Source organism: Tauraco erythrolophus, chromosome 5 (genome assembly GCF_009769465.1).
Source record: "Tauraco erythrolophus isolate bTauEry1 chromosome 5, bTauEry1.pri, whole genome shotgun sequence".
NCBI classification, from domain to species: Eukaryota; Metazoa; Chordata; class Aves; order Musophagiformes; family Musophagidae; genus Tauraco; species Tauraco erythrolophus.
This window is the reverse complement of record NC_141469.1, coordinates 22291455-22314890: the sequence shown is the minus strand read 5'-3', so window position 1 is coordinate 22314890 and position 23436 is coordinate 22291455. Positions and strand designations below refer to the sequence as shown.

At 52.4% G+C, this 23436-nt stretch overlaps 2 protein-coding genes across 2 annotated transcripts; one reads left to right on the top strand and one right to left on the bottom strand.

Moving 5' to 3' along the window:
• Window positions 1-6223: 6223 nt before the first annotated feature.
• On the bottom strand, window positions 6224-18817 carry CCT7 (chaperonin containing TCP1 subunit 7). The gene is made up of 12 exons (XM_086611808.1): window positions 18750-18817; window positions 17250-17403; window positions 15703-15809; window positions 15129-15254; window positions 14409-14461; window positions 13224-13395; window positions 11471-11635; window positions 10184-10372; window positions 9462-9559; window positions 8629-8761; window positions 7375-7581; window positions 6224-6489 (listed from the first exon to the last, which is right to left on the bottom strand). The coding sequence occupies exons 1-12, from the start codon at window positions 18753-18755 to the stop codon at window positions 6265-6267; spliced, it is 1635 nt and encodes a 544-aa protein (XP_086467934.1). The 5' UTR covers window positions 18756-18817; the 3' UTR covers window positions 6224-6264.
• Window positions 18818-18964: 147 nt separating this feature from the next.
• Window positions 18965-22759, top strand: PRADC1 (protease associated domain containing 1). The gene is made up of 5 exons (XM_086611809.1): window positions 18965-19028; window positions 20111-20211; window positions 20993-21102; window positions 21582-21749; window positions 22199-22759. The coding sequence occupies exons 1-5, from the start codon at window positions 18974-18976 to the stop codon at window positions 22317-22319; spliced, it is 555 nt and encodes a 184-aa protein (XP_086467935.1). The 5' UTR covers window positions 18965-18973; the 3' UTR covers window positions 22320-22759.
• Window positions 22760-23436: the final 677 nt, after the last annotated feature.

Here is a 23436-nt window from a genome sequence, read left to right as displayed (position 1 = left end):
CTGCCCAAAGAGGGCTACAATTTTTCCTGGGAGGGAAGAAGGCTTCGAACCCCCTGCGGCTGCTCGTTGCCAAGGATCTTTGTTTGGGGAATGTCTTTTTCTTCAAGCTCTCTTTCTGGGGGATTTTTTTGGCCATTTGATGGTGTGGGAGATGAGGATGGCTCAGTCCGTCCCTGTGGTCCTTGCAGAGCGCTGGGCTCGATGCCGCTGCGTCACGGCTGGACAAGCCCCATCCTCTCCGTGGGCTGGTGGAGGTGGGGTGGGAAGGGGCTGTTCCTCCAGGGGAAATGGTGCCTAGCATTCCTGCAGGGTTTCCGCTCGTTTTCATTTCATTTGTTTAACAGAGGGACACCAAAACCTGGGTAAATGCTGCCCAGAAACCAGCAGCCACAGCGGCACAAGCCCAGATGACAGATCTGTATCTTGGGGGCTGTACGAGCCAGAGGACGCCAGGAGAGATGGTCGCTCTTCCAGAGGTTTCCAGCCTCACTTCGTCTCCACCCAAACCTTCCTGCCAAGGCAATAAACCATCTCCAAAATCCTCGTCCACCAGGAAACATGGGTCATGCTTCTGTCCCCACCAAGATCCACCACCTGCTCAGGCTTCCTCTGGAGCGAGTTGTCCCATATGGAGACAGGGACTGGCATGGGACACCCATGTTTGCCATCTCATCACCTTCCCAAGCAGTCTGAAGGAAAAACTGTGGCCAAATTGTCCTGAAATCCAAAGTTGCTGGTGAAAGCACCAACCCAACTACCCTGGTAGATCCCTTATCTATGGCCATGGCTGGTTTTTTAATTCTGCTTTTTTCTTCTGGCTATCTTCTGCCTGCAAGGATGTCATCGCCCCCAAAATACTCTTCTTTTTCCAAAGGAAAAGGGTTTTGAAAGGCCTCCAACAGGGTCAGGCGTCTCCATCCTCCACCCTGGGGAGAAGGTGCCAGGAGGTGCCCACACCATGGGGGAACGCCCGTCGCAGCACTGCCAGCAGCAGGGACACACCAGCCTTAACCACAGCCCCCTGCCACCCCCACCTCCAACCAGGCATGCTTGGACCCGATGTGCTGAGCTGAGAGGAGCCAACAGGGAAAAGCAGATTTTGGGGGTTTGTCCTCTTCTTTGGACCATCACTGGCGGTTTCACTGTCTGTTGGCCAGCATGGTTGCGAGGACATAACCCTTCCCAGGGCATCTCCCCTTCCTCCAGCCCTTCCAGGGTGATGGGCTGCCGTGGAGCATCCCCTCGAGAGGGAGAAGGCTGCAGACCCATCCTGGTACCACCTTCCTCATCCATGTCACGAGAGCTGCAGACCTCAGCCAAGGGCTCTCAGCATTCCAGGACCTTGATAGAAAATAAAATCAATTCCAAATCGCTGAAGCAGGTGGTGGGCTGGAGACAGCTCCTGGGTCTCCAACCTCAGAAGGAACCTCAGGAGATCATTTCATCCAACCCCCATTCCATCTGTGCTGTTTCCTCCAAAGCAGGGTAGGGTTTTTTGGCCATAATTCCCCATTTGAAGAACCTCCATTCCCCTGCTGACTGCAGCTTTCCAGGAGAAGGCTGTTCCCTGTATGCACAAAATGTGGGAGCCCAAAAAACCACCCGCGAGAAACTACCATGTCCCACCGTGTCCCCATGGGAAGCATTGGACAAAGTCCCCGGCACCAGTGACAAGCTCCCCGCCGTGCCCACCGCGGGTTTACCTCCATCCCGGGGAGGCTGGGACACACATAATCCAGGGGCAAGAGGAGCAAGGGATGCCCCGACCAGCAAAAAAAAACCACCCAGCAAAGCTCAAACTCCCCTGGGGACCAGCCAGCCACCATCCCACAAGTGTGGTCCCAGTGGAGATACCACTGTTCGAAACGGCGCAGAGACTTGTGAAATTCCCTTTAAAAAAAAAAAACAAAAAACAAAGTAAGTATTTATTTCTATAAAGAAGAGAAGGAAAGAAAAAAAGATTTTAAAGGAAAATTATATACTCAGCATGTTTATACACTCTATGCTTAAAGACTATCGTCTTGGAGAGTCGTGTCCGAAGACTGATGGTGGCTGCTCCAGGTGTGCCGTGTGCCCGGCCCCTCACCCGGATCCTCCAGGCCACGGGGAAGGGAAGGACAGGCTGATGGAAAGCAGGGGGAGATGTTGAGGACTCTTGAAGAAACCTTCTGTGCTCAGCAGCGAGGCTGGAGCGGCTGCCGGTGCCATCGGTGGCTGTGGCTGCTGGTGGCCACGGTGGCACAGAGCGTGAGTGGGTGTGTGACATCCCCGCCCCCCCGCTGCCGCGAGGGTTTTCTAAGTCACGGTAGAAGAACCTCACCTGAATTTGGTCATAGAGTCGTAGAACGGTTTGGGTTGGAAAGGACCTTCAGGATCATTCAGTTCCAACCCCAGCATCGCCAAGACCAGGCCAAACCATCTGCCTCCCCTTGGGGCATTCCCAAAAAGTCCAACTTCTGGCTTAGCAAAGCCACATTTTCACAAAAATCTTGCGATGACACAAAACCTTGAGCAGGTTCATGGGTTAGAAGATGGAAAGTGGGTTTTTTTTCCTCATTTTGCCTGGGCTTGGATGGATCCCTTCCTCCTCCTCCTCGACTAGGGATGAAGGTGGTGGCCCAGTGTCACAAGCTTGGAGGCAATGACAGCCCTGTGGCTCCTAATTGCCCAGGGTGTTCATGGCAACGAGCTCATTAACGGCTCTGTATTTCTTCCACTGAAATGTCATCTGGACTGTTTCCCTGCTGCTTTCCCTCTCCATCCCGCTGGCACGCAGCCCCGCTGGCTCGCCCACAACCCCCCATCGCCCACCCCAGCCCCACGGGCTGCTCAGGCGACGCTGCCCGTGGCGTAGGATTCACCACCTCTGTCATAGGGTTTCAGCTCCATTTCCTCTGGAAAAGATGGAGATGCACAGAAATACCAAATCCCTTGGGAAAGCCTTGAAATCACGGAGCATGTTTGGGTGCCGATAGGGAAAGGACAGCTGCAGAAGGAAGGGACAGCTGTGGTTTCTAGTGAGTTTGCCCAAAGTTTCCCCACAGCGAACGCTCACGGAATTCCCCTTCACTTGGATTCGGGTGCTGGTCAGGGATCTCAAGAAGAACATCATCAGTAAAACCAACTTGGGGGCCAAATTTATCCCGAATCCATGTTTTTCTGTCTCCCTCATGCGTTGGATTTTGCTCCTTGTCCATCACTCCAAGCCCCCAGGAGCTGAGGATGCTCCAGGGACCGGCTGCCTCCTCCTGCCTTCATCCCTGGGCCCCCAGACTGAAGGGGCCCAGGGGTGTAAGGTCTCCAGGTTGGCACCATCCAAGGAGGTTTTTAAACTTCTTTATCAAGCACAGAAGGCAAGAAAAAATATCCCACCTCCCGCCATGTGTCACGCTCCCAGCTGCCACCCAAGGCACAGCCACGGCCACATCTTGGACAGCTTGTTTGGATCCTTCAAAAGGCTCCAAATTTGGTTAAAACAGAACAAAAAATCCCACAAAAAGTGTTGATAAAGGGTCTTAAAGCAGTTAAACGATGTTTCCTCCAGGCTTTTAGAGGAGCCCACCCCAGGAGCTGGTGCATCGCTTCGGCCTCTCATTTTGGGTTGAAAACCTGCAGGTTTGGGTGGAACAAAAGCATTTGGGAATCGGTGCCAAATGATAAAATGCTTTAAAATGAAAGGAAAAAAAAAAAAAAGAAAAAAAAAAAAACAGTGGGAAGATTTCAGCAAGCAGAGATGGTTTGTTTTGACCGAAGCATCGCGGGGTGTCACTGCGAGGCGAGCAGTGGCAATGCAGGACCTTCTCCGGTGGCAGGATGTAAAATAATCCCGGCAGTGGGTGAAATGGTCCCTCCTGTCCGAAGGAAAAGCTGCTGCAAATCCTTCTGCCCAAAAGCAAGAAAACTGCCCAAAAGCAAGAAAAACGAGATTTTCTGATCCAGCCTCTGGATTGAGCCCCATGGAAAGGGGGGACGAGGCGGGCTGAGGCCGGGGCCAAGTGGGTGCAATGGTGCGGGAAGGCAGGATGGCTTTTGGGGAGCGAGCGTGGGAACGCACACTTGCTTCGAGATAATCAGAGGACGCGCTCCCGCGGGGAGAGGGAGATATAGAGACTATATATATATATATACAGGAATCGCAATCGTTTCCCTGAAGCACTTCCTCGCAGCGGTGTTTGCTCCCCAGGAAGCTCAGCCTCCGGGGAGCGAGTTCCGAGGGGCCCTGTACAGTGACCCCTCCTCCTCCCCCCGAAAGGTAACAAGTTTGCCTCCTAAGTTATTTTTTTAAATCTCTATAAATTTAGGTCTATTTTAGTCTTTGGCGGCGATGTGCCAGTGTCTGGAGAACCAAACGTCCCTTTTTCCCCCCCTCCCATCCCAGCCCAGCCCCACAGATCCTTGATGCAAAATCCATCAGAGGCTGCTGCCCTGGAGGAGGGGGAGCAGCAGGGATGGGGGTGCAGCCCGATGTGGGGTTGGGGGGGTCGGGGGAGGCACTGGGTGGTTTTGGCAACAGGGTCCCAGGGCAGCCCGGCAGAGGGGGACTGGTGCCCGTACGGCGCGGGAGACCGTCTGTTGAGCACTTTGGTTGGGACTATCACCTGTAGACGCACTTTGATGTTGTTGCTTTGAGACTTTGCCGAGTGTAAACCATGTGTATTTAAAGAATTACAGAAAAAGATTAAAAAAAAAAAAAGTGTGCAAAGAGCTATTTTATGATTCAGTGTTGAATAAAGACTCTTGAGATTGAAGCCCCCACCTCGCTCTACCAGAGGCCACACCAAACCGTGCTGGCCAGCTCCAGCACCAAACCAGGGAGACCAGTTGCTGTTTTGAGGCTTACTGGAAGGATCCCTCCTCCCACCTCCCCTCTCCCTGCAGGCACAGGGGTTTCAGGGCCTGCAGCCTCTGTTGGGCCAGCCCCACGGGGCACAGGGACAAAGCGGAGTACAGGGGCAGCCTGGGGGGGAGCAGCTTCCCTCAGGAGCACTTGGCAGTGCCAGATGCTGTTGGATGGCTCAGAGGCACTGGCAGGCAAAGGGAGGACTCAGAAAAAGAAATAGATATTATTTCTGAAGAGTCCTGGAAGAACAAGGAGGAAGGCCCAGCCCTGCAGGCTGCAGAGCTGTGTTTTCCCCAGGACTGTCCGTGTTTAAATGCCAGCACCAAAAAACATGGAGAGGGTTTTACACAGAGGCGGTAACCGCACTCACTCTGCAGAACCACCGCTCACATGCTTCCAGACGTGCTCCAGCCGTGACAAGCAACCACGGGGGTCACATGAAGGGACACCTCTACACCTCCAACAGGGCTTGAGCTGGCTGTCACACCACAGCCGCTCATGAACAGGGCAGCAGTAACACGTTTGTGGTGTAACAGACCAGCCATTTGCCTAATCAAATGAGATCTCAAAGGGTTGATACGAGGCAGATATCAAATTTCTTCTGCTGTCCTCCATTAATACTTTCAACCTACCAGACCCACGTTACCCCAGATAATTTTCCTGCCAGAGACACCCCAAGCACGACAAATCCATTCCTGAAGCAGCTCCAGCCCCACAGCCCCTCCCGGGGCAGGAGGTGTCAGACCTTGGGTCAGGAAAAAGCCAAGAGGTCAACGGCCCATCCAGCAAAAGCAAGTAGAAACATCACCGAGAACATGGGAGAGCTCCAAGAGAGCTAACAAGCACAGAGGCGACCTGTCTTGGAAGCACAGGGAACTGGGGTGCACTGGGAGTCGCTCTCTGCTTTTAACACGGGGCAAAAACCAGTTTAACCTTTAAATTCTAACCACAAGCTCCCACCCTGCAGAACGAAGCCAAGCACAGCAGAGAAGTGTGGAAGCCCCCAGTTTGCCACTGTAACACCATTGTCATCGTTTTATTGTGTTGTGCCAGGGTTCAAAACGCCCGGGAGGAGGAGGGGGATACAATAAGAGTATAAATACGGACAAACCCCACGTGCTCGCCGCACTACCTGCCAGCGGTGCAGAGGGCTCCGCTCAGCGCGGCTTCCAAGCGGAAGGATGAGGCGAGCCTAAGGGGATCAGCGCTGTGAGGGAAACGTTGGGGCACGGCCTCTCACGGGAGGTGGCCACTGCCGAGGCCAAGATTTGACTCTAATTAAACAAGGCCAGTGGTGGCCTGTGAGGCCTCGAAATGACCATCTGGTCAACGGCCCGTTAATTAAGCGAGAAATCGACTCTTTTTCACTTTGCACGCTGGAGGAGATGCCAGCCCCTGTCGCAACGCAGAGAGGGAGAGGGGTGTCAGTGGTTGTGGGGTCTGCCCCGGCCCCGGCCCCGGCCACTGGGTGCGGCGTCCGCGGTGGAACGAGGGTTCTTGATGGTTTCGTCCACGGAGACGATGAGGCAGGCGGCCTCGGAGGCCGCCGTCAGCGCGTTGATGCGCACGATGGCCGGCTCCCACACGCAGGCTTCAAAGTTATCGGCGATGTCCTCGTTGTTCACATCCACACCGTACCACATGCCTCCCTGGTGGGACAGAAGAGGGAAGAGCGTCTTGTTACAGGGCTGGTCAGGACTTCCAGGCTGGCGCACTGGGAAGCGGACACATGCAAATGTTCAGGGAGACGCAGAGATCGGACCTCACTGTATGAAGGAGGAATATTTGAGGGAAATACAAAAGGGAAAAAAAAAAAAAAGCAGCCTTTGTTGTCAAACAGTGCCAGCAAAGCCTCATAGAACAGGAGACATGCTCCACTTGACAAGGAAGCTGTAGATTTACAGGACTGACTTCCACTCCACTGCTCATTCCCCTACCCACAGCTCCAGTTTTGGCAGCCCAAGATACAGCTGCTGATGTCAGAGTGTTTCCCGTAATCCCACAATCACCATCAGGATGAAACGTGGTGGGAGTCACCTCACAACGCTGCAGCTGCTTCCAAAGGAAGCAAAGGGGCAACTTCCAACTGCCTGAACCAGGACTGCGCGTGCATGCACGCGTTCCACAAGATCCAAAAGGATCGCAAGCAATCAGGACCCTCAGACTGCAGCTCCTCTGGAAAACACGGCTCAGCCAACTCCTAGACTCTCGTTACTTTAATGTTTAATATTAGAAGCCTCCCTCCTGACAAATGGTGCATTTTTAAAAAGCGAATCAGAACTGCCAGCTCCACAAGTCACCCGACAGCTGTGATCAAAGGGAAAACAGATCATTTCCTCTTATAGAAACCTGCGCCAAGCCCACACCCAATCTGAAAACAAAACACTGCGTTTCATCAAAGAGGGCACAAGCCTCACATGGGTTTAGCTGAACTACACCGGACCTGTCACGCTCAAATTAAAAAAAAAAAAAATAAAGAAATCACACACTACTGGTTCTCCCCAACAGTCCTCGGTTCCAAGGTGGGCACCCACCTGCGCATGCTTGGCTCGGAGCTTGTTCAGGATGTTGGTGGCATCAAAGCCAGCGTTGTCGCAGAGCTGGCGGGGAATGATCTCGAGGGCTTTAGCGTAAGCACCTATCAGCAGCTGCTGCTTGCCTGGAATGGTCCTGGAATAGTCCCGGAGGTATTTGGAAAGCTCCATCTCTATCGCACCACCGCCGGCTACAACAGAGTCGTTCTGAAAGAAAAGGAGAAACTCTCAGTCTCATTCCAGGAAGGGGGAGAGCAGGAAAGCCTCCTGTCCTCTAAGTGCCGCATGTCAGGGTGACGCAGACACACCAGGTGCAGGGGAATCTATAGCCCAAGTTGCTGCCATCCCCGGGAGCACCTGCCAGCTTTGCTGGGAGCTTTAGAAACAGGTCAAGAACCTTCAGTGGCAGCTACCAGCTGCCCTTCCCAGCTATGTGCAAGGTACAGGGGTAGTTTGGGGATGCTCTGGCAGGGCAGGGACGGCAGACCACAGCCCCCTTGTGCTGAGCAAGCTTCCCTCACTTCTGTAAAACATTTAAAACTGAAGATATTTGCAGCAGCACTCAGCAGCCAAGTTCTGCTATTTTTTCCCTTCCCTATTTGCTTCAGCAGGGAGCTCAGATGTTCTTTCTGCAAGGAAAAAAGTTCTAAAAATCTTGACATGCTTCATCCCCTCTGGGCGCTCAGCTAGAAGCTGTTTTTACCCAGAAAACACCACATTAACACATTACCGCAGGAACAACCCAGGAACGCCTGCAGTTAGGCAGCATCTAGTGCACAGGACCAGCAACTCCCCAAGCAGAACACGCACCCACACGTGCCTCAGGCTTCTCTCTCGGTGCTCCCAGCCAGCGGACAGTCACCTCCTCAGACTGGTCACCAAGAGAGGGAACAAGTGGCTCCAACGGGTGCTGACACGCAACCTTTAGGACAGAGGTGTTCACAGAACACACCACAAGCCAGCAAGCGCGAGTAACTGCTGCACTGAAGGGAACGTAAAAGCCAGGCGTGCCCGAGAAGCAGCTGGCAACACTGCAGAGACAAGGCTGCTTTGGCCAAGGAACAGCACTTGAGTTAATCAATCGGATGGTGCCTGTCTGCACACTCCACTCCCTGAGAGCTCCTGGTCTCTCCCGAGAGACCTCGGTCAAACGCCGGTGTGTGAAAAGGTTTCTAGGAAGAGTTAGAGCCATGCCAAGTCTGATCAACAACCCCAATGTCAATCCAGCAGGGAGGTACCTTCACTGGTCCTTACCTTGATTGCTCTCCTGACTATCATGATGGCATCGTGCAGGGACCGTTCCGTCTCCTCCATGAACTGCTCTGCCCCCCCTCGCAGGATTATCGTGCAAGTCTTTGCCTTCGGGCAGCCTGTGAAGAAGTTATATCTGCCAACGACACGAGAAGGGCTAAGGTGAGGGAGAAGCAGTGCTGCTGCTGAGCAGGCTTTGCACCAGTACGACAGTACAGGGACAGAGAAATTCCTTCCGAGCCAGATGCACGACTGAAGTCATTTCGCCGTACACAGTGCCCGTCAGATCCTGAGCTAAGGAGGAGCAGAGCCAGGCAATACACAAGTGAAATTCAAGATGATCCAAGAAAATTCACTCTCTTCCTGTTGCTAGGGATTTGCACTAAACCAGTGCTCTCATTTTCACTTGGCAGGAACACAGCAGATGTTAGGAGAGAGCCCCAAAGAGGATTTTCTCCTCCAGCGACAGGAAGAACTCATTATACCCAGCTTCATTTGTGCTGAGAGTAAAGTGTCACTGTGGGGTATCAGACGAGTGCCACAATCAACCCCAAAAAACGCTGCTTTCAAGTTATGAATGAAAGAATCCCACTATGCTTTCTACGAGACAGTGGGGAATAAGCATATATATTTAAAAGCATATAAGAGAAAATCTATATGAAACCTTTCTCCTGCTCCCTCAGCTTCATAAAAAACAGGAATAACACAATTTTGTTTTCACACCGTCACCGTGAGAGATGCTCAAACCTGCTAACATTAACATTAACCTACCCTAACTTTTCAAACTAATACTGAGTGCTTGCACAGGACTAGAGGTTCACAGCTGGTGTACTTACCTCTCTCCTCCAATCTGAGTCTCCTCAAAGACCTCGCATCTGCCCAGAACATCATCTGACAGGGCGTTGACACTGGTCTGAATAGAACCGCCGCAGGCCTGCATGAAAAGGAGGTAAAGCATAGCATCACCAACACTGGCAAACAGTCAAATTTGCCCAGTGGCCTCTCACCCTTCAGAGACAGCCCAGCCTTTTAGCTGATGCGAAACCACCCTGCAGGCCAGATTCAGGAAAAAAAACCCTTTCTACTTCCCCTCCTATCTCATGCATCTAGGCAGGCTACCAACATCAGAAATAATCCTCAACAGCAAAATAAGATGATGGTTCTTCCAAGTGCTGATTCACAGGCTCTAAAGTCCAGCAGCTACACAAAGAAAGCTGAGGAAAACAACACTCATGATGGAACATAAAAGAACTAGGAGAAGAAAAAAAAAAAAAGGCTACCAATGCAATGTATAGACCTTAATGTACAAGAACATCAGAGAAACAAGAGAGCAGTGCAGGTGCAATTAACAAGGGGTTGTTCATACTGACAAAGCTGTTCCTTGATGGAATAAGGCAACTTCACATAACAATCACACTGGCAAAAATTATGCCATTTTAATGTTACCTCTTTGTAAGGAACAGTGTGTTCAGTCGATCGCTGGTCTGTTCTGGGAATGACCAGCCTGGCACCGTTAAACCTAAATCAGAAGTCTTTATTGTGAAACAAGGCAGCTCACCATCATAGTCCGCTTGAGATCCTCTTCCGGGACACGGCCGGCACAAAACATGTCTCTATCCGCAAAGTACTGAGTTGCCACATCACCGATAGGAAGTTTGGACAGGACGACTTTGGCTCCTGACTTGTGGATTTTGTCTAGTTTGTCATACAAGATGTTCCACTCAGCATCCACAATGGCCTGGTAATCCTGCGAGGGACACGAGAGGAAGGGACAGGCGCTCCCGTTACAAAGGGCTGCAAATGCCACCCCGCAGTGCCTGCAAAGGGACAGCTCGTCTGAAACCACGGCAGCAGCGAGGCTGCTCCATGCAGCCCCAGCAGACAACTGCTTTCCAAGACTCGCAGGTGATTTTAGGTCACTCCAAGAGTCATGCCTGTTAAAATGCTTCTAGCAGCAGAACTGAATTCGTAAAGGGGCTGGATGAACTGGCAAGGAGGCTCAAGAGCAAGCACAAGGAGAAGAAGGGATTATACTGATGTCTGAGACACCTTTACAGAACCCTGCAAGGATGCTGGGGTGGAGAGACTTACAGCATCCATCAGAGGTAAAACACAGATCCTGAGAAACCTCATGCTTTACCAGAATGACCAGGCTGGACAGGCCACACAGCCAGCCTGCTGTGTTCTGGCCGTCAGCGAAACAGCCACGGACAGCTGGGAAAGCTTCCAACAGCACACAGCAACACCACACGCCGCAGCCGACTACAACAGAAAAGACCATCGTGTTCATCGCAGCATAGAGAATAACTTGAAGGAAACAGTTACTGAGGTGACGGAGGGGACAAGACCCCAGAAACAAAGCACCCAGAGATCTTTAGATACCACAATGACGCAGGCACCAAACGCAGGCAACACTGCGGTACTGGCCAAGAACGTGTCAGAGAACAACCGCATTTCACACAGGTGTTTTAACAAGATGCAAAGAGAACTATCATCCAAATGCCCCTTGTTTGCTTAAATAGGCAGAGGCTTTTCCAGCATTTTAAGCACTGCTTAATAAGCTTGCCCTGGAAGGCCACTTGTCAGGGGTAAAGAAGTCACCACGCAGCTGATGACTTATCACAGCGTAGCTGTGGCACAACAACTGAGCAGAAACATGCCCTAAACCTGCTGCAACCTCAAGTCTGCCATACCCTTCTTCCAAACAAGCCAGCATAACTCACCAGCTATTTTCAGGGAGGGAAGGGCGTGCAGAAGGAAATCCCATTTATCCCACTGGCTCCCAAGCAGCCACCACGTCCTGCAGGCATGAGGAAAGGGGACAGGCCCCTTTGTCGGCTCTTACCTCCACTGTGTTTACTCGGACTTCAGCGTTGTCCTTCTCGGCTTTGAGCTCCAGCTCCACGTTCAACAAGGCGATCTTGGGTGACTGGTACTTCTTGGGCTGCATTTCAAACCCAGCATAAGAGAATGTCTTCTTAAAGGCAACTCCGGCCACCAGCTGAGAGTCCTTGAAGACAGGGATTTGTGTTAGGCTCAGCTTCCCAAGGTTTTCCCAACAGGGTCAATAACTCCCACAGGAGACTCCCTACCTTCAGAGTCCTCATTTACAAAGCACTCACCAACTGCTGTCTCCTTTGATTAACCCACTTCTAGAGAAAACAAGCAAGTATTTTCTTCTCTGTTCCCAAAACCAGCTTCTATCACTTCCTTTCTACCCCTCAAGACGCCGCAGCGAAAGATGTCATACACAATCTGAAGATCAAGGGATGGAGCAATCTGTTCTCTCTCTGATGTCTTTCCCATTTCTATCCTTTGAAGATGGATTCTTCTCATCCACAGCCTCACACTCGGGGATTTTTTTTTTGTTTTTCCAAGCTCCATCACCACCTCTGGGATTGTTTTGCAGCAGGACTGCCCTGCCCAACTCTGCCCCCTGAAGTGAACTTCTTGACTTCATGGCTGGGAGAGAAATCAGCATCCAAAGCTCTTACCCCGTGAGTACCTAACCATGCGCTACAGACCTGGCGCTGCCCGGCCACCGAAGCCCAGAGGGCCCTTGTCCCTCCTAAGCTAGGACAGGCACAGCCTTTCTCTGCTCTAGCTGACAAGGTGAGATGACCCAGGATCTCTCACAAGCTAACCCTGAAAAGTAGTGTGCTGAATTATTTGTCTCATCCTCACACAGGTCTCCAAGGAGTCTGACAGCAGAACAGAAGAGCCAAACAATAGGGAGTAGGGAGAGCAGCTTTTATCCAGAACGGGAGACACCACGCTCCCCAGGGGACCAATTTCTGCAATCCTTGGAATACCAGCAGGCCCAGGCACCACAAAAGCAGACGCTGAAACATTCCTAATTCACTAAATTAGTTGTCTGGGCAAGATAATGGCATAATTATAATGTCTCTTCTCAATGAAAACGCTCGTGCAGAGTGTTTACAGACAGCAACAGCCACAGAATAATAATTTACAGAGACTGTGGTGGGCTTTACTTTTCAGCAGAGGACTCCCAAGCGATGGGCCAAAGTTACACAGGATACAGGGAGGAGAGAGCAGACACACCAACTCAACCGCAGCCCAAGAATAAATCCCCACCACACACCCGCGCACAGCCCTGTGCCTGACGGGTGTTCCAGCCCTGTGGTATGAACCACACATCCCACCTGCCCTGCCCACCACCAGATCAGCTCCTTCACAACGTTCTCCTTGCATTTTTCCCAATCCAGTACTCATGCACAGAACTGGCACTGTATGGCTTTGGGTTCCAGAAGTAACAAAGACTTCCTACCAAAAAATTTATTTCATTATTTGCAGAGATATAAATGGAATTTGTATCAGAAGCAACATTTGCTGCAGAGGGCAGCGAGATAAGAGCGTATTTGGCTTTAAAAAAAAAAATCAGATTTCCTACCTACAGAAAAGAAATCCAGCCCTGCTCGCTAAGTAAGCTTTTTCCTCACATCAACAGCTTTGTTTTGCTTTGGTCATTCCCCAAAAGATATTATCAAGCCGGGCTGCACTTCTGCTGGAGTCAATCCATCAAAAGAGCTGCGATCACTGTCTCCTATCCTTTCAGGACAAGCTACAACAGAACTTACTTCCAGAGCACCTCCTTGCACCTTCTTTATTCCAATCATTTTGAGTTGTAACAAGTCATCTAACATCATGACAGCATCTACGACCATCTTGGAAAAAAACTCCTTGCTCTGGGAGATCAGTTTAGAGCTCAGGGCTGTGGCTGCACACTTCTCCAGCAGGCTTCTCAGCTCACTGCAAGAAAGAAATTAAAAACCAAGGTTTTGTTCACTCGCCAATCCTTTTCACAAGAACACTGTGCATGGTAGGACTAATCTGCTCGGACAGAGGGAAAGATCAGCTCCCTTCTATCAACAGGGAAAACAAGGCACACGTGTCAAAGTCCAGACTGTCCAAGCATGATTCTCTCTTTCAGAGCATGAGCACCAGACAAGCACTGGCAGGGTCGGTTGGCTTTTGGACACCACAGGCCTGGGCAAAACAGAAGGGGCTCAGCATCCTCTCCATCCAAAGGCAGCAAGGAGTTTCTGAAATCCTCTAAAAGTGGCACATTCTCTAAAGTATTATCTCAGGTAACGTATGCTGTAACAGAGTGGATGATACACGGGACACCAGGGAAACATGGATCTAACTCCCAGGCTCTATCATCCAAGTTACTGCTGACCATGAGAATTGTTTCGTGTCACAGCACAGCAGAAAGGATGTAACTCATGTCAGTTTATTTAAGATGATTACACGTTCAACTTGAACTTTTACTGCAGGTATTAGTGATGTCAGATCAAGCAGACGAGCGCGTAAACCGCAGTGAGAAATGAGCTCCAGTATTGTCACCTCAGCTGAGGGGATCATTTCCTTACTGCTATTAGCTATCTAACTTCATGCATTCAACAGCTAAAAGCGATCTGACTTTCAGAGAAGCGCTGAGCATTTAACACTGCCACTGATTGCAGGAAAAGCTGCCACCACTGGAAAAAAGAAATCGGTCTGCTTATTTTGGTACCTAGTTTCCTCCATGTGGACTGTAAGACACTGGCCTACATACTTCACTGCAGCCCAGCTGAGATTATGGCATCTTCCCCGGAGGAGCAGGAAACTCCAAAAGCTCAGGAATAACCCCAGGGTGGGGCCACCACTGTTCAGCCCGACCTTGAGACCTCAGCCAGAGCCATAGCAGAAGTCAGAAACACCCTCACACCAGCTAACTGAAGCCCAGGTATACAACCAGGTCATCTGTACGGGAAACTTACTCTTTATCTTCCTTCTTCACTGCAACAGCAATGTCTTTGATCTTGTTTACAGCCTGTCAAAACACAAGCCAACAGTTGAATTAATGATTCATGCTCCCAAGTTGATCAGATCTCCAACCTACCTCTTTGCATTTTATGTTACTTTTTATTCTCTACTTCAACATCACTGAAGTTTCAAGCATTTAACCTGCTCCACCCCTTCCAGGACAGTAATTCTAAGAAACACAATAATCTAAGTTTAAGAGGATCAGGAAGAGGCTCAGAGCTGCTCCACTGTTTTCAGCAGAGATCTGGGGAACCAAAGGGCTACTGAGGGAGTTAAGCTCCAGAGAAAATTCAGCTTAACAGGACTGATGGGCTTCACAAGACGTAAGGTTTACTAAGGAGCAGTAGAGATCAGGAGAAGGAGAAACAAGTTTTCCCATTTATTCATTGCTCCTTGGAAATAAAACAAAGGACGCGATAGCACTCCAGAGGTATCAGCTGGTAATAACAGCTCTCTGACTCCAGAGAAGGCAGCTGATGTTTGCAGTAAGATATCATGAGATTGCTACTGTCACCCCCCCATGCCCATTCATTACTGAATTTTGCCTGGAAGTGTGTTATTTTCCTCTTTGGCACAGAACTCCTCTCCCTAGATGCTCTAGTGGAGCTCAGCACACCCCTCGGCTCTGTAGCAGCAGCCGAGCCCTCCCTCGGCTATGAGCAGCGCTGCCTTACCAACTGCGTTGCTGTGCGGAAGGCACGGATGATGATTTGAGGATGGAGGCCTTCCTCCACGTAGGGTTTCACTTGTTTCAGGAATTCAGCAGCAAGCAGAGTTACCGATGTGGTACCATCACCAACCTGCACAGAGAGGAAACACTCTGTGTCATCCACACACTGCAGAACTGCTCCAACAGCAGCTTCAAAACCACGCAAGGGCTTCCAGAGGAAATCAGATTTCATTACTTTCTCCACTCTCAGATTTGCAGCCGGATTTTTGGGTGATTAAGAAGGGCTGGGTTCAGACCACATCCTGTTTGAGGGTGAAGTCTTATTTCCCAGTCACCTGTGTTCATGGAATGTGAATTTTATATCTTTGAAACTTCTAACTCCCCATCAGACTTGATGGAAACAGCATAAAAGATTTTAAAGTTATCACAAAAGAGAAGGTGTCAATGAAGAAACCAGAATAAACGCCTGCCCTCTGTGAGCAATTCCCACCCGTTAACACAGAGCCCACACAACCACTGACAGGAGCAAGCTTGCTGCCGCACGTTACGCTTCCAAGCACAGCCAGGCCACTCCCTACCTCTGCATCTTGAGATTTGGCGATGTCCACTAACGTCTTCGCCGCCGGATGGACAACGTCGAGGAGCTTCAGGATGGTGGCACCATCGTTGGAGATAGTGGCTTTGCCTGGGATTGATGTACAAAAGGAAGTCAAGCTCAACTGCCACGAGTGAAGCCCTGGTTGCTCTGAAAGGGCACCCCGACACCCAAGGGAGCTTTTCAGAACCTCAGAGAGACATTAAGACAACAGTCACTTCAGACCAGCCAGTCTCTCTCTGCTTCACCAGTTCACCTTTCAGGTCAAACGTGTCTCCAACCTGATATTACGCTACAGTGTTCCCCAATCAAGCCCTGGTCCTGCACCATTATGAATTCTGTCATGTCTAAAGAACCACAGGCTCTCGGCCCAAATTTCCACTTAAAAGTCATTTTTCTTCCGCCAAATGACTGTTTTCTTCCTCCTGTGTGATTTGAGACGTGATCACCACAGTATTTTTATACACTCCTACAGCCAGATACACGACTATAAACTGGCTGAAAAGGAAAGCGAAAGGGTCACGCTCATGGAGAGGGGAAGCCAGAACAGCTGTTTCACAGAGGGTGTCTCAGCAGATGCCCCCATTCCATACTACGAGCGTCTTTCTAGTCCATTTTTGGAACAGATTAAATGAAGTTAGTCTGAGTTAGTCTTCGCACCAATTAAGAGAGGCTTTAAATTCATTCCCTTCTTACTTCTCGATATACTGCCTCCGCAGACAGATAAAAACAGATATTCTAGTCTGAAACCTACACGATGAAAGAGACTAGAAATCAATCATATTAGTTATTAGGCAAATTGAAATCCAATTACCCTTTTTAATAAAACTTATTACGGTTCCTATCTGTAAAAACTATTTCAAGACAATGCTAAGACCTTCCACCCCATCCTTCAGCAACAAAAACCCACAAGCAATATATTAGTTTGGCAACTTCATGCAAGTCTTTCCAGAGGGGGGCGAGTCTCATCCCTAAATTACATTGGAAAAAAAAAAAAAAATCCATCCAGTAACTTCCACTGACCTCATGCTCAGCCACAACAAGAGCTGAGTAACTCCACACGTATGTGAGCCTCATGTGAAAAATAAATAAATAGAGATGGTCAGGGATACCTGAAGACCAGGTTCAAGACAGTTTCTTCTTTCTGGCACAGATTTTCTCACATCTAGTCCCACTAACCTGAATCTACCCAACCTCACAACAAAGACCACAGCTGTCTTAAGTCAGACTAGTAGGCAGCAAGCACGTGGTTCCTCAGGTGGGTCTGACAACGATCTTCTCAACAGCAGAGGCCAGAGTCAAGGTGTTAAACTGAACACAGAGACAGACGCTGAACCTCTATTGTGAGAGTTGTGCAGTATATGGGGTGTGGAAGTTGAAGTCTGCATACATGCAAATGCTGGTTTTAATTGCTATGAAGACATGAGTAAATATGCAGCTGCCAGTGTGCACTGCGCTTGGAGATGATTTCCCAGTCTGTGGTTTCCATGATTTCTACATAGCTGTGAGACACCACTGCCCAGTGCTTACCCCGGTCATCCACAATGAGCTTGTCCATGCCCCGAGGTCCCAGGGTAGTGCGCACGGCTTCCGCAATAACCTGGCAGGCATTGATGTTACTGACGAGCTGGGGGATCCCCTGTGAGGTGTCCGTCCCCTCCTTCAGCAGGATAACCGGTGTTGGCTGAAGAGAGAACCCACAGCAGACTTGTTACTCCAATCCCAACAGCCTGCGGACAACCTGGAGCTAACTCCTCACACAAAAAAGGTCGAGATCAAAACATGCAGCCTCCTTCAAGTTTCTCTGCCTTCACGCAAGCTAAGCACTTTCCATCTCCCACAGTGTAACTGGAATTCACCCAGCTGTCTCCAGTAGATGCTCTGGGACCATCCCATAACCGTCCCCAAAATAAGTGGGTTTCCTCCGCACAGCGTAGTTCAGCAAAGTTCTGATTTTGATGCTAGACTGAAGGAGACAGTACATGCGGCATTTACTGACACAGCAGGGAACTGCACAAGTGCTGCAATTGGATCAGTGATTTTTTTTTAGCATAGCACCAGCAAGATGGTCAGGAGAACAGGCACAGCAGCGCTTTCCCTGTCATGTGTCCCTCAAATCAGAGTCCAAGCTGCCCCAAAGATGGCAACTGCTGAACGGTGCTCTCACAGAGAGGAGGTGGCAGAGGAGCACAACTGAAGCGATTACACCCGCCTGACAGGAAACTGTGCTGGAGACAGCTTGGAGGGTACCAGAGACCACAGGAGACAAGGGCTTCTCGCTGTGCTCCAAGAGCGCACCGGCCCTTTCCAGAACGCAAACCAAACGTGCCTTACAGGCAAAGCTTACCGCCCCGGCACAGCCAAAGCCTGTGAGGCGCTCGGTATTAAACCACCGCCTGCGGGCGGAGAGGAAAATCATACTACGGCTGTTACACGGCAGAGTGACAAGGCTGGCGCTGAGGGTCCGCCTGCCGTGCGAGGGTCACGGCCAAGCCTCCCTAAATCCTGGGAAGATCTCGCAGAAGAAAACGTACCGAGTTCTTCCACACCCACACTGCAGAGACCTCAAGGGAACAAGAAACTCTCGCAGTCCGGAGAAAGTGAGGGGGGAAGCAAGCCTTGTGCCGCAGCCCGTCCGCTCCCCAGCAACAGCACCGCGGCCGAGAGCTGGGGAGCGCCGGACTGGAAGAACCGGAGCCGGCGGGGGACAGCCGGGCCGCGCGGCCGAGAGGCCCCAGGGGCCGGGGCTCCGGGACCGCCACGCACCGGGGCGCACGACTACGGCTCCCGGGGCGCACAGCTCCCGCCCAGCGCCTCTCGGCCGGCCCCGCCGCGCCGCCTCACGCCGCGGGCAGCAGCAGGCCTCTGCGGCGGGGAGGCCTCCGCCATCCCCGCCCCACCCGGGACAGCCCGAGCGCGCACCGGCCCCGCCCAGCACGGCACGGCTCCTGGAAGGCGGCGGAGGCCGAGCGGGCCGCCGCGCGGCAGCGGGGCGCGGCGGCGGCGCGGATGCCGGCGGATGGCACTCACCAGCATCCCGGCTGCGCTCCTCTCCGCGCCTTCGCCGGCCTCGGACGAGCCCCCACCCCACAATGCACCGCGCCCACCGAGAAGCTTCCCCGGGCGGGAGAGGAAGCGCGAGAGAGTCACTCGGCAGATTGATGGCGGCGCCGGCCAATAGCAAGGCACGGGGCGGGGGCGCCGCCAATGGGCGCGGGGTGGGGGCGGGGCGTCTGGCTGCGCCGGGCGCAGCCATGCTCCGCCGCTCGCTCTGGCTCTGCCTTTGCCTCTGCTCCTGCCCGGCCCGCGGTGAGTGCGAGCGGCCCGCGCGGCCCCGGCACCCGCACCCCGTCCCGCCCCGCTGCCTTTCCCCTCCTGCACCCCAGCCCGGGAGCATTTCCCCTCCGTGCACCCGCCCCCTTGCATTTCCCCTCCGTGCACCGCGACCTAATGGCATTTTCCCATCCAGCACCTCGTGCTGGTTGCACTTCCCCTCCTGCACCCCAGTCTGGGTGCATTTCCCCTCCGTGCATGGCGATCCAGGTGCCTTTCCCCTCCGTGCACCGCGATCCAGGTGCATTTCCCCTCCGTGCACTGCGGTTCAGGTGCCTGTCCCCTCGCTGCACTCTGGCCCCGTTGCATTTCGTCGCCGTCCACCGTGATCCAGGGGCGTTTCGCCTCCTGCACCCCAGTGCGGGTGCATTTCCCCTCGGCGCACCCTGGCTCCATTGCATTTCGCCTCCATGCACCGCGATCCAGATGCATTTCCCCTCCACGCACCCCGGTCCGGGTGCATTTCCCCTCCATGCCCCCCAGCTCCATTGCATTTCCTCTCCTGCACCCCGGTCCGGATGCATTTCCCCTCCATGCACCCCACCCCCCATCCAGCACCCCAGTCGTCTGTGTTTCCCCTCGGTGCACCTGGCACCATTGTATTTCCTCTCCTGCACCCCAGTCCAGGTGCATTTGCCCTTGGTGCACCATGGCCCCACTGCATCCCCCCACCCAGCACCTCATTCCAGGTGCATTTCTTTTCAGGGTGCTTCAGTCCAAGCACGTTTTCCCTCTGTGCACCTCGATCTGGGTGCCTGTCACCCCTATTCCCTTCGTGGTCCAGCTGCGTTTTCCCCTTCCCCCAGTGCACCCCAGTCCCCGTGCCTTTCCCCCGTCTGTGCTCCTGGGTGCTGGTGCATTTCCCCTCGCAGCGCTCCAGGCTAAACCCGGCATTTTGGGTCCTCTGCCTCAGGGCCCGGCTGGGAGCTGGCATTGCCGACGGGTGCGTTCCCTTCTGTGTGATGCAGTTAGGGAGCAGTAGTTGGGTATTTTCGCTTTTTTTCAGGAATTTTCCTTATTGTTTTCTCTGCCTCTCACCTCTCTCCATGCACACCCAGGTTTACGCATCCATGAATACTTGTATTTCCAAGTGCTGAGCCCTGGAGACATCCGCTACATCTTCACCGCCACTCCGGCCAAGGATTTTGGTGGTGTGTTTGTAAGTATTAAGAACTGAACATGTCTTAGGTCCCTCCGTCCTGATGTTTCTCCACTGCATGGCCTGGTGATTTGAAGCCTTTTATAAAAATGGAGCTAATTGCTCTTCCCTGAGCCTTCCCTTAGGAATGAGATCCCCGTTTTTGACCTCAGCAGACTTTCAGAGGGGGAGTTTGGTCCCATGTGTGTTCAGGGAGCACGTGCCCCACTCTTTCCTCCTCCAAGGGCTGAGACAGGCACAGCCATGTCCCAGAAGGGCTGGTCGGGCTGCCATGGGGAACAGCAGAGATAAACCAGCTGGTCTGAAGATGTAAGACCTTCCCCTGAATAAACCCAGAGTCAGAATGGGGGTGCAGGAGCAGATCTGCTGGGAAACGTGTGAGGCATCGAGGACTGGAGGAAGAGATGCTTTCTGGCTCTGCACATGTTCCCTGGGAACACTTGGATGTGTCCATGCACGTGGGTGCTCCTGGAGACCCACCAACTCTCCGTGTCTTGTAAAGTTGGCACTGCATGGCCTTGCATAGCTCCCAGCACAGCGCCGTGCCTCAGTTTCCCCTCCCCGCAGTGACAGCGAGATCTAGGCAAGCTGTTGAGTGAATTGGGATGGCTCTGCAGGGGCTGGAATGGGGCAACCAGCATCCCTGCACCTGGGAGCCCTCAGTCTCCCCAGAAGCACACCCTGCACAGCGCAGGGGACAGCGGGGACAGCGGCGGTGGGGCTGGGGATGGGAAGCAGCCCTGACCCCCCTCACTCACCCCTGCCTGTCTCCTTCTCGGAGAACACAAGGTACGATCAGATCCACCTGGTCCCAGCGGATCCCCCTGAAGCCTGCGGAGAGCTGAATAATGGCGTCTTCATCCAGGACCAGATTGCCTTGGTGGAGAGGGGGTACGTCTGGCACCATGGGAGCTGTTTGGGGGGGACCAATGGGCAGGAGGGCAGATGCCCGCGCTGCAGAGGGTGACAGTGCAATAGCCACATTTTATCTTCACCTCTAACTCCTTCCCATGACTTACCCCACATGGGTATATGAGGAAAACGTCGGGATGCTCTTACCCCAGAATATTTCATGTTGTGTCTTTTAGAGAACAGCCTGTGCTAAGCTGGAAAAAGCCCTATTTTGTTTTATTTTATTTTATTTTATTTTATTTTATTTTATTTTATTTTTTGCTCAGCAGAAAGTGACAGAGAGTGGGCAGCCTCTGCCTGAACTACAGACTCAAAGAGGATCAGGGCTTGGGGGAGGCACGGGGCCAGGGAGACAGTCCCAGGTTTGGGCATCTCCAGGCAAGCTCTGGCACTCGCAGGTTTCGAACCTGCCAAGGAACTGCCTGCAGCCGCCAGAGATTTGTCCCTCTCTGCCCCAGGGGTTGCTCGTTCCTGTCGAAGACGCGTGTGATCCAGGAGCACGGCGGACGGGCGGTGATCATCGCGGATAACGCCTACGACAACGACAGCTTCTACATCGAGATGATCCAGGACAGCACCAGGCGCACAGCCGACATCCCCGCGCTCTTCCTGCTGGGCAGGGATGGGTAGGTACCTCTGCCAACAGACATCTCGTCTTCCCAAGTGCGGAAGATCTCATGGGGAGGGCCAAGTGACAGCCTTGTCCCCACAAAATGGGGAGGTCCCAGTGATCAGCATGTCCCACCTGGGCTTGGTGAACCAGATTGTTAGTGGATTCAGTCATAATCCACTGGAGCAGGTTTCTCAGAGAAGTTGTGGCTGCCCCATCCCTGGAAGTGTTCATGGCCAGGTTGGATAAGGCTTTGGGCAACCTGGTGTAGTGGAGGGTGTCCCATGGCAGGGGGGTTGGAACTAGATGATCTTGAAGGTCCCTTCCAACCCAAACCATTCTAGGATTCTATAATTAATCCACCAAGTGTCTCTTTGAGCCAGTTCATGGTTTAGGCTCACGTCTGGGCTCCACTCTCCCAACGCTGGTGGTTCAGGCAAGCCTGTCACCTCTCTGTCCTTCCAGGTACATGATCAGACGCTCCCTGGAGCAGCATGGGCTCCCCTGGGCCATCATCTCCATTCCCGTCAACGTCACCAGCATCCCCACGTACGAAATGATGCAGCCCCCCTGGACCTTCTGGTAGCAGTGGGAGGTCGCAGTGGACCGAGGACTTGTCGGTGTATCCCAGGAGCTGGCCTCAGGGACCAGATTTGAGGAAAGGGTCCCAATGCACTCCAGAGATCCCACCGCCCAGCCTCGCCGGATTCAGAAATGGGGAGATCTTTCTGCCGGCACATGGCTGAAGGGAGAACACCAGCACCCGCGGTGGAGAACCTAGAGTCTGGCACCGAGGACCCTTTGTGGTGACTTTCTGGGCGGGAGGTGATGGCCCAGAGGAGGCCACCACTTCCCCGAGAAACATTTTAACTGCGTTAAGATGCCACTGGTAATTTGTGCTGCTGATTTAGAGGGATGCAGGGTTACATGGATGCAGTCTGGCAGGGATGGGAGAGTGAGGTACAGGCTTGGTCTGTGCTAGCAGGGCTCGCCCAACATCTGTATATTTTTGTCTGAGCCCATGAAATCTAAACAAGTTTTAGAGAAAGGGAAGTTTCTCTTTTTTTTCAGCGGTCAAAGGGACAAATCTCATCCCCTGACAACGTTTTTCCCAGTGAACTTCCTAAGCTGCCTCCTGCAGCCAGGGCAGGGCTGACTTCTGACCCTGCACAGCATGCATCAGTCACACACTGGGGCAGAAACAGCTTCATGGGGCAGCGTTGCCTCTGGCATCTGTCCCCAAGGGTGGGCTGGTCACAGATCCAGAGCCCAAACCTCAGTGGGCATCTGTTCCCTCATCCCCAGACCTCCAAGTCTGGGGAGGATATTGTAGTGGGAATCTACAATATCTACTGGATATTGTAGTGGGAATCTGCTACAGGCCACCCTATCAGGACGGTGAGGCTGATGAACTATTTTTTAAACAACTGGGGGAAGTCTCGCGCTCACTAGCCCTTGTCCTTGTGGGTGACTTTAACCTACCTGATGTCTGTTGGAAGTATAACATGGCAGTCAGGAAACAATCTAGGCAATTCCTGCAGTGTGTGGAGGACAACTTCCTATCACAACCGGTCAGTGAACCGACTAGAGAAGGTGCTCCCCTAGACCTGCTGTTTGTGAACAGAGAAGGTCTCGTGGGAGATGTGATGGTTGGAGGACGCCTGGGGCATAGTGACCATGAGATAATAGAATTCTCAATTCTA